Genomic DNA, 11556 nt, shown 5'->3' with positions numbered 1-11556 from the left:
ATAGGCCGCTAATGTTGAACCAGTTCAGTGTCAACACCTAAAGCTTTCGAGGTATGCATCAAGGGCCAGTCTAAGGAGGCCCCATGCAGCATGATTAAATCTAAATACGCTGACTCTTACACTGTTTGTTTGTTTATTGAGGCAAGTCAGGGGGTGTTCTGAGCCTCAGAACTGCATTTAAAGCTGATCTGGCTCCTTCAGACAGTGCTGCATCCGACTTCCTGTTGTCGACTCGCAGTTGCCACAGAAAAATTGCTGCTGCAGCCTTAGAGAACCTACAGCGCTTTGTATGCCGAAAGAAAAGAGTTAATTAGAAATACAAATTCTCCCAGATTGTTATTAATGGGAACTGTAGAGTAAGCAACACATATTTTGTGCCCATAAGTAATTCTCAGGTATCTTTGATCTGTGGCCCACAGCGGATGCTGCTGCGTACCGCTGTCTGGCTTCTGGGAATCTGCCAGCGCCAGACATCTGGCTACTTTGTTATCATTGGCTGATCTGCTCCCGGGAGGCCACTCTTGTGACACCAGGCAGAGAGTGTCCTGGCAAGGAAAATTATCAGCACATTTTGAGTGGATTAGAGTTCCAAAGTGGTCCTCAAATCTCTACAGGGGTCTGGTGAGCCATGCTCTACTGGGGGTTCCTCAGGGCTCTGTTTTGACAACACTGTTGATTTGAAAGGCAGCGAGGGTACGGCTCCCACTGTTGCATCACAGGTTTCCGGCAACATCTTAGAAAGTGAAAAAAAGTCCACCAATTATGATCTGTCAAATTTAGATAGGTTGAAATGCACCAAAGGCTTCCCTAGATTAGTGCAGAGTTTCTGAGTAGCAGCAAATGTTTGTACTAGAGTGCGGTATGTCGTTTATACTCCAGTGTCATATCTGGCAAAAATGTATTACGTCTGCATTTGATTTTACTGACTAATGCAGTTTTGTTGTGCTTCAAATTCTGCAGCTATGACATTTTCAGTCACGTTCATAATACCTTTGCCTTGAGCAGATTTTCTTTTTTTTTTAACTGTGAGGGAGTTAAACATGTCTCCATCTCAAAGGTTAGGTGTGACAATCCGTCATACAAAACACTTGTTTAGAGGTCAAAGAAAAGAATGCTGCCTAAGCAATGGCTTAGTGGAGTGAAAAAAAGCCATGATGTGACAATCTGAACCTTATTCACTGGATTGATTGAGGTATCGTGTCTTCTCCTTTTTTTCTCTTGGCGTTTCCATTTGTGAATACAAAGCTGCGGTGACCCATAAATATTACATGGTGTGGAGATGCAAAGCAGGAATTAATGACTGGGGTGTGTGTGTGTGTGAGAGAGAGAGAGAGCGTGTGTATGGCAGGTCCCTATGGGATTCTGCTTAGACAGGCGGGCATGGTGAGGGTGTGGTCTCTCTCTCCCTCTCTGTGTGTGTGTGTCTCTCTTTCTCTCTCACACACACACACACACACACACACACACACACACACACACACACACACACACACACACACACACACACACAATGTAGACTGCATTTTGCCCTCTACATCTCCACTGGGTTGCATGATTTTTGGCCAGTGTGCTAACCTGCCTGTCAGTGGCTCCGTGGTCACCCGCCGCTCAGCATCGGTTTCACTGTTGCTTGTTATTCTGCACAGAAGAAGACTCCTGCTTCAAAAAGGACTTTGGCTGAGAAATAATTAGTTGGTTAATCAGATCATTACCAGAAATGGTCAATAACCTATGACATTTAAAAAAGAAATCCCAGATTTTATAGTATTTTATGAAAAATCTGTTGATAAGAAAAATAATTAAGAGGTTAACTGATAATGAAAAATAATGATTAGCTGAAGCCCTGGTATTGATTTCTACAATTCCACTATGCAAAGTTTCAACATCTAATGTGTCTCGATACCAAACTTGTCTTCCCCTCGCAGCAGATTAATTGATTAGCTGAGCGACAGAAATATTCAATACTTATTGATAGTTGATATTAACAATTGATTCATCAGTTAAATAATTTTCAAGTGAAAATGACAAACGTGATGTGACGGTAAATATTCAAAATATTTGTGGAGACTATTTGGACAAAACGAGCAATCTGAAGACATCACCCTTGGGCTTTTGGTCATTTAATTGGCTTTTTCCCCTCTATATGTATTTCCACTGTAACTGCCAGTATAATTAATGTTGAAAATAATCAAAGAGTTGCAGCCCCTGCTCCCTCTGTTATGTCAGAGCGTACACACCACATATAAATGTGTCACTCAACAGCATGAACCAAGTTGTGGACCGAGCTCTGACGGTATTTCAAACATTGTCGTGAAACAAAGTCAACATGTGATCAGGGCACTCTGAGGTGATGACAAAGTAGTTATTTGAGGTTACAAGAAAACGACAGACAAGAAGAAAAGTACAAAGAGAGAAAGGGAGAGAGAAAGAGAGAGAGAGAGGTAACTGAGATCGGCTTTTCCTCTCTGCTTAGCATGATGAATCAGTTGAGGAGGGGCCACTTGACACCTGTCACCTAACCAGCCAGGCACAATTACCTCTAGGGGGAGGACGCGGGACTTGCTAGGGAGTTGTTCATGGCTCCCAGTGAAATAGACGAGCGTTTGAAGATCATTAGTGTTACAGGCCCTGTCTTCGTGGCCCTGTCCAACCCCCTGAAAGGCTTGCTTTGATCACAGCGCTGCGTTTTTGTCAATAGTATGGGTACACCGCATAAATTATAAAGTTATACACACAAAGTCAGCAGGTAAAATGCCACGCTCAATTTCTGTTTCGGCCACAGATGGGGCAGCTGATCGCAGGTAATGAGCGTCATCGCTGCCCCGCAGCCAATAAGGTGCGGTGGCCGAGCTCCCATGATGCTCTCTTGTTCAGGCCAACGACGTGTGCGACGTGTTTCATGCACAACAAAAAGAAAATAATTCAATGCAAAGCTGTTCTGATCCTGGTCTTGTCTCAATGTGACTTCAGATTTATGTGATTGAGAAACTTGGCAACTGTTATTTATGATCTGCATATTTCTAATAAACAGAATTGAAGACTTGTTTTTGGTTGACTAAAAGCATCTTTTACAGTTTGACAGTGTGACAAATAATCTGAGGCTGTTAAAGAGGTTACACTGGTGATGTGTTTAAGCCTTTAAATAAAACAGTATTACTTTAGATTTTGTTGTAATGAATAATACATCCTGCATGTTTTCTATAGGTGGAACTAAGCCTGAACTAAAACTTTATTCTCTATGATATAGGTTGAAGGACAGTTCAAGATTAACAATATTGAAGATTTCTCAGATGACAAACATTCAGATATGGCACCCATACATCAGCAGCAGCGTGCCCTCCTAAGTATTGTGTTTGGCAGTGCGCTGCCGTGGTTTCGGCAAAGAAAAAAATGATCATTATAGCTGATGAGGCAGTGCCTTCGAATGATGACAGCGTGACAGCAGAGCGCTTTTTAATTTGTCTGATCAGATTGTGACATGCTCCATCACAGGACGTAGGAAATCTTTTCATTTGTGCAGAAGAAAAGGGGAAAGGAGGTCAATTAGCATCAACCATTAGACAACCCAGTGACAAGCAATATATTACCGCGTGGGGACAGTCAAACTAATGAGAGAGGCAGAAGAAATGTTCATGCAGGTTGGACAGAATTCTGCAATCATCCTGCGACATTAATCACTTGTATCGCACTTGACATGCACATTCTTTATAGTCACATATGTAACTCCTGGTATGCTCTGCCTTCCTCGTCATCGCTTGTTGTCATTATGAGGTTAGGTTTACTCAAAGGAACGTCTGTCATGTCAAACGTTATCCCGCAGAACCATGTGCATCCTCGCGACATCAGCTGGATGCAGTTTACACTAATTCATGCTTTACTGCATAGCGAAAATAGTTGTTATTGTTTTTCTCGTGTCATTCAAGGTTGTTCAGCCAAAACGGGAGGATATTTCATCCGATGTGTGACCATATTGTTTTAAAGATCACAGAGGCCTCCACCAATATGATCTTTGCCAAAAGCAGCACGAGAGAGAGGATCTCATTTTATCAGAAGAGACAATCTCAAAGCGAGTAATTTTTTTTCTTCTTCCCCTTTGCCAGGCAGGCTTTATTTGACTGGCTGTCAGGTATAACTCTCTCGATATTGATCTGAAGTACCTAAAGGTATGTGACATCATTATGAGGCTTGACCTTATCATCTGCTGCCCTGCAGCCAATAGGCAGCGCTGGGCCAGAATCTAATGCCCCCAAAGGAGAGGAGGGGGGGGGGGGCATTAGATTCTGGCCCAGCGCTGCCTATTGGCTGGTGGGTAATAGGGAAATTGGCGGTGGTGTTATTTGTTTTCCTGACCTCATGGCACATCTCACTCTAAAGGCCTCTAATCAGCCATGGCCTGAGGTTGGCTTCACTACCAGACCAGGTTAGCTGGCTTTTCTGTTGGTTATCGCACTGTGGTCCACATTCGCGATTATATCAATCAAATAACTCTGCAATCTTATAATCGGTGTGGCGTTTACGTTAGCCATCTGCATGTTTGTGCCGCTAACCAGAGGCTGTGTGGTTAGTGTATGCTTTGATAGAAAACAACCAGCACCTTCATTTTGTCCTCCCTGTGAGAGAGCGGTCAGCACTCGGGAGCTCCAGGAGACGGACCCGGTCAACTTGAATTCAGCCATTGCAAAGCCTGGCGCCAGTAGTTCAATTCAATTCAATTCACAGGCTCAGTTTCCGCTTACGGCCACACCACTCTGATCACGTCTGATCTCGGTAGTAGTCACAGCGGGTTGGCGGCGCTGGCTTCCACCTGCATAACTGCAGCCACAGATAGGTTTGCTGTTCTGGCGGGGAGTCCGGGCAATCGCCCTGGGATCAGACCCCCAGTGCTGGGGTCTGCACTGGCAGAGTTCAAGTTAACAGCTGTCTGGGGGTTTGTTTGCCGGATTTGTCGGATTTAGTAATCAAACTATCAAAACGTACACGGACCATGATGTATTATTGGCAAGCCCTTGCTGCAGCTTCTTCCTTCTTTGGACGGAGGGCAGACTGATGCTACAGTGACTCTCTATCGCCTCTTCAGGTAGAAGTGGTATTACAAGACAGGACGGGCCAGGGCTAGCTGGTTCGCATGCTCACTCTAGTAAATATCTCTGCAACACAATACATACAGTTGACGTCTTTGACATAACAACAACAATATAAGCTCATCTGATTTTGTTAATTATATTAATTTGTTGAATGTTTTAAACTATCATGTTGGTCCTATCTTACACAATGCGCCTTTAACCTCCAATGCCAATTATTTATTTTAATTTCTTAATTTTTTTGGTCGGGTTATAGGTGAAGATCATGGTTTTGGTTCAACTAAACTAAAACGCGGATCAATATGTTTATAGTTTAAATGGGGATTTTGTTTGATTATGTGTTTTATTATTGCATGTTTTGTTGGTTTAATGCCCTTTTGTTATAATCAAATAAAGTTTTATTTCATCACAAAAGAGGGCTAATTGATAATACTCCTCATGATCTGACTTCCGGTCACAATAACAATTTTAGAAAAAGTGTCTCTAATTGAATGTCACAAACAAACAAGCAGTTATGTATCAACCAATGAAAGTAATTAGAATATCCTGAGCACTGTTAATGATTTAATTTAGCCCCACGTAGAGATCAAACAGAGAAAAAAGACTCACAGTTTGCGTACCAGTTCGGCTGCAACTCAAGCGCAGTTTTTGAAACCTCTTTCATTACCTCAAGTGGCTCACCACTTGTTTCCCTCCGAGAGCGACATTACAGTGTGTGACATTTACTAACACCTGAAGGCATCTACCTTTTGTTGTATGCATTTAAACAACACATTAAAGCCACGATGCTCCTTGCGGAACCTGTCACATTTCCCAGGTAAAGCAGGTGAAGAAATAAAGCTTTGCTGTAAGTGGCTGAACCCCTCCTTTTGTGTGATTTGCTGTTGGCTTGAGTTTGATCCTGATCTCTTTGTAGACCCTCTCCCAACAAGCATTGACCTTCTGCTCCGACATGTAAAGAGCTCCATGAAGATCAGAAAAGGGAGGGGGAAGAAGAGCTGTGAATAAAGGCATCACCACTGCGAGCAGCCAAGAGACTTCATCCACTTCACTCCACACTTCTCTCCCTCGCCTCTGTGTCTCGGTGCAGCTTTATCTCTGTGCTCAGTCTAGCAGCGGAGATACCTTGTTGGCGGCACAAAGGAGCGGCTCTGTAATAAAAACAGCTGTCTCTGGTGGTCTCGGTGTAATTGGGATTGTTAACGTGGAGAGCTCCTGAGGGAGGCTGAGAAGAGTATGTCTTTGTGTAAAGCACACAGACACCTCTGCAGCAGTCCTTGATTCGGATGTAAGTAGCAGAGTGAGGAGGAAAAAAAGCAAACAAGTCACCTGAGTTATATCAAGCCTCGGTGCATGTGCTCTCTCTATTTTACTTGGGCTTTACTTTTGTTTTTAGACAGTGCCGGTTTATACATATGTAGAAAAGTTCCTTGAAGTGAGAGAAATCTGTTCTTGCACAATTCTATTGAGGGTTTGTGTTTTGTTTTTTTAAAGCAAGGTGTGACTGCACCTTCCAGCGTCGAGACAAGTCTTTGTGCGAGAGCAACAATCCCTCTAAATACTGGATCAGCGTGATGACGCAAATTGAGGCCAACCGTGTTTTAAACTGGAAGGGCATTTAGCTGACGACACAGTCATAAGTGACAACAAAACAAGCCCAATCTCCAGAGTGTGGGATGTTTCTCGTTTGGAGGCCTTTTTTTATATATTAAAAGATTTGTTGCCCAGTTAAATGATTCGGACATGCCGTTTCCCTCAATAAAACCTTGTCATGGGCTCGATTTATTTATATATTTTTGCTAATAAATTATTTAGGATTAAAAAAAATGCATATACTCTGCTATCATAGCCCATACAAACAAAAACAATTTTGATGTTGTAAAGCATATTAATTAAACATTACAAAAATAAAACTACATTAAAACCACATGTCAGTCAAACCAGTGATTCTTCCTGAAATATCCAGGATTGCCCCTTAATTGTGTTTCTGTTTGCCATGGGAGACCCTTCAAAGGTGATTCTGTTAACCAGCCTGGCTAACTGTCCTCCCTCAGATGTAAGATAACTGTTGGCCCACAAAGTAAAAGCTTTGTGAACACACTCAGGAAAGTGTTGAAAATGTACATCAAAGTCAATTGCTTGGGAGCAGCTCTGGTTGATTTATTTGACTTAAGATGTACTTTTGTGTGTGTGTGTGTGTGTGTGTGTGTGTGTGTGTGTGTGTGTGTGTGTGTGTGTGTGTTTCACTGTGGATGAAAATTTCATACACCAATTTAGAGATGGTGAAATATAAATGATTTATTTAAAGTTTGATCATAAATCAGCCTGTCAGTACATGTGAGCAGACACTGACTGCTCCTGATCCCTGTCACCTGGTGGCTCCTGCAGCCCCTGTTGTCCCGCTGGGGGAGGCAACATCTCTCTGCAGCTGGATGGCTCTCTCTCAATGTTAAACTGCCTGCATGCAGCAACACCAGACGGGCTTTCTGTCGCAGCCGTGGGGACATATTAAATGTCTGCGTGGATCAAAACGACAAAAAAAAAAAAAAAAACGGGGAACTGACATCTCGACGTATTCAAGGAAGCGCGTCTGCCGCTGCGCTCACGCCGTAACGTCGGTATAGCCTCGAACGCTCACACGCGGTTATGGAAGCGGTGCGCCGGCTGCGGCCACATAGCAGGGCGGCGACGTGCAGCGCATAATTAGGATAACAGCATATTCATAATCTCCAGTGAAACACGAGAGGAGGGGGGGATATATTATTAACACATTGAAGGTGATAAAGGGGTCAACCCACATTGATCACTGCTACAAGATGTCACACTTTCTTGTCTTTGTGCGCGTGTGTGTGTGTGCGTGCGTCCGCGTGCGCGTCCCCTATGTGTGCTGTGTGACAAGAGTCATACAGAGAAAAAAGAGAGGAGAATTATTATTTTTAATCTAAGAAGCATTGTTTTCTATAAGAATACTTTCAAACCTCCGAAGGACTTACATCGTTACAATTATCTCACCCTACAGACGTGACCATACTAAACACATTAGACACCCCTTGTTAATTACAACGTGATTAAATGTTTTAATTACGTTACCGGATGATGTGCCTTAATTAGAAGAGAGATAAGATAATAGCCTGCTATGACAAGCATGTATATTTGCAATTAAATAGAGCTAATTATTTTAAATATCCCCTTTTATCGTCAGTCGCTACTATAGTGCTATCGTTTGCATGCTACACACAATGTAGAAAACAATACAACTTAGGTTAGATTTTTCTCAAAATAGTTTGTCATTTATTTCTGGTATTTTCCACAAGTTTCTTCAAGATTAATGAAATGGTCACAGCAACAAAGGAGAAGAAATTGGAGGCGATAAGATGAAACCTTTGCTATAAGCCAACCTTACATTTAGATACAAATATTATAATGCGGACAGATATAATTTTTAATTAGTTTGTATTTTGTAGCTTGTATTTTTGCCGTAGGTGTTATAATAAAATCAGAGCAATTTGACTTAACGATTATAACTGGTATTGTGCGCAATTGTCTCTAGCACATGTTGACATCTAATTCCAATATTCAACAATAAAACAGGTGCAATAAATCAGAATGTAAAAAGTCTCTGAACTTCACAAGACGTGCTGGTAACAAGGTGTTGTTGGTAAGAAGTAGTCATTTGAAATAAATGCCTTGTCGCAGACTGCCCATGCGCAGAGTCCCCAGCGGCGGCGGTGGTGTGGCTAATGAAGAATAATAAATCATGAAAGGGTTTTTCAGGTACAGCTGAAAAGATTGCGTGTGTGTGTGTGCGTGCGTGTGTGTGTGTGTGTGTGTGTGTGAGAGAGAGAGAGAGAGAGAGAGAGAGAGAGAGAGGGGGAGAGAGAGTGTGTGTGCGTGTGAGAGAGAAAGAGGGAGGGAGAGAGAGAGAGAGAGAGAGAAGGAGAGAGAGAGAGAAGGAGAGAGAGAGGCGGAGAGAGACTCAGTCTGCCCTTCGCCTCGGAGCTGAGGCAGTTCGGGTCCCCGCAGCATTCAACGTAGTCGAAGAGGTACAGCACAGAGAGTGTCACCGCCATTACTTCTCACTTACGGTCATTTCAAGACGGAAACTTTTCACACAAAAACCAAACAGGTCAACGAAAGAGGCAAGTGTTTTAAGCTTGAAAGGTTTTGGAAATCCTAAGAGACGGAAAGAAACTTTTTCTCTTTTTTTCCTCTGGTCGTCGTCTATGAGGAGTTCTGCCACCCACAAAAAAAATCCAGGGCAAAAAAAAAAAAAAGATTATACAAAACAAAGGTGGAGACGGTTTGCAGGAGAAAAAGACAGGTTGTTTTTTCTGTTCTTCTCTTTCTTTTTTGAACAACAAGTCCACAGCGGAAAAGGTCTCTGCTGCGCTGCAGTTGCATGGCTGGTTTGGTGCCTGCGTGATCTCATTTGGCAAAAAAAGACGAGACACCTCCATACCGCCGCTAGTATTAATAAATAGATGTGAAAACTTGGACGACCGTCTTCAGCCTATACACTTTATTCGACAGTGACTTGAGATTCCTGCCGAAGCAATCGGGCTTCAACTCCCGACCGAGGAGGCGGAGTCTCAACTTATTAAAAGGAACTTGCCGAGGCTCGGACGACCGCAAACATGATGATGATGTCTCTGAACAGCAAGCAGCCTTTTGCTATGGCCCACGCCAGCTTGCCCGAACCCAAATACTCGTTGCATTCCTCGTCCTCCAATTCCAATGTGCCCTCGTCCTGCTCGTCCTCCCGACACAGCAACAGCATCATCAACAGCAACGGCGGCAACAGCTCGGAGGCGATGCGCAGAGCCTGTCTCCCGACCGCACCGGTACGTATTCTGCATAATCACTGCTTAAAGGCACATTTTGACAGCCCACTTTTTTTTTTCTTTTTTTTTTTGCTTGATGTTTTTTTCATGTCTGCACAGCAAATCACCCAACACCTCCATATTTTTTTCTCTCTCCTCTACTCAACTTATGTATTCAGTCGGCTTTGCCTTGCGTATTAATTTTTATGACCTGGGATGTTGCATGTGTCTTGTTTTGTGTGCTCCTTTTTTTTTAGGGGGGGGAGATTTCTTTTTCCTTTTTTTTTTTCCTCCACATTCTGGAAATGTTTTAAACCGAGGAGTGGAGGGAGAATTCCCTGCTGACAGATATGTGTGCATTCTATTTGCAATTGCAGAGCAATATATTCGGAGGCTTGGATGAGAGTTTGTTGGCCCGGGCTGAAGCTCTAGCGGCGGTGGATATAGCCTCGCAGACCAAGAGCCACCATCACCCTCCACACCACAGTCCCTTCAAGCCGGACGCGACCTACCACACCATGAACACTCTCCCCTGCAACTCGTCTTCCTCCTCCGGCTCCTCGGTGCCTCATTCGGCTGGCCACCACCATCACCACCACCATCACCACCACCACCAGCCTCACCAGGCGCTGGAGGGGGACCTGCTGGACCACATCTCCCCGGGACTGGCACTAGGAGCCATGGCAGGGCCGGATGGCTCGGTGGTTTCCACGGCTGCGCACCCTGTCCACATGGCGGGCATTAACCACATGCACCAGGCAGCCCTCAACATGGCTCATGCCCACGGGCTACAGCAGCACATGGGCATGAGCGACGTGGACGCCGATCCGAGGGACTTGGAAGCCTTCGCAGAGAGGTTTAAGCAGAGACGGATCAAACTCGGGGTTACCCAGGCGGATGTAGGGTCAGCGTTAGCCAGCCTGAAGATTCCTGGGGTGGGCTCCCTCAGCCAGAGCACCATCTGCCGATTCGAGTCCCTCACGCTCTCTCACAACAACATGATCGCTTTGAAGCCCATCCTGCAAGCGTGGCTCGAAGAAGCCGAGAAATCGCACAGGGACAAACTTAATAAGCCCGAGTTGTTCAACGGCGCGGAGAAGAAGAGGAAGCGCACGTCCATAGCCGCGCCGGAGAAGAGGTCGCTGGAGGCCTATTTCGCCATTCAGCCGCGTCCCTCCTCGGAGAAAATCGCAGCCATCGCAGAGAAGCTGGACCTGAAAAAGAACGTGGTGCGCGTCTGGTTCTGCAACCAGCGGCAGAAACAGAAACGAATGAAATACTCTGCATGCGTCTAAAGAAAAATCGCTCTAAAACCCACCAAAAGACTTGGAACTGTTTAGAGACGATGTGTATCATATTTCCTATCTCACAGCTTTTTTCTTCTTTTTTTTTCCAATCATCGATGACTTTGTGCTTTGAACTTCGAAAGATTCCTAAAACTGAACAATGACTGAAAAGACTCGCCCCCCCTCCCCTCCCCCCCAGCATCCCCCCCTCCTACATCCCCCTCAAGTGTCACGTCTTTTACTCGCTGAGAGGGAGACGTGGAGACAAGTAAAGCATCGCTTGACAGAGCAAGTAAGACCACTGTTTCCACACTTACTATGCTTCACCTTTTTAATGTCAACGCAGTATGAGACACAGGACTTTCATTT

At 44.3% G+C, this 11556-nt stretch overlaps 1 protein-coding gene across 1 annotated transcript; it reads left to right on the top strand.

The window, feature by feature from the left end:
- Positions 1–9715: 9715 nt before the first annotated feature.
- Positions 9716–11196, top strand: pou4f2 (POU class 4 homeobox 2; the record flags this gene model as incomplete). The annotated part of the gene is made up of 2 exons (XM_079220398.1): positions 9716–9922; positions 10279–11196. 2 exons carry the CDS (start codon positions 9716–9718, stop codon positions 11194–11196), a joined length of 1125 nt encoding a protein of 374 aa, XP_079076524.1.
- Between the last annotated feature and the right edge of the window lie 360 nt (positions 11197–11556).

This window comes from Taurulus bubalis (genome assembly GCF_910589615.1).
Source record: "Taurulus bubalis genome assembly, chromosome: 6".
NCBI classification, from domain to species: domain Eukaryota; kingdom Metazoa; phylum Chordata; class Actinopteri; order Perciformes; family Cottidae; genus Taurulus; species Taurulus bubalis.
This window is presented reverse-complemented; position numbering and strand designations above follow the sequence as displayed.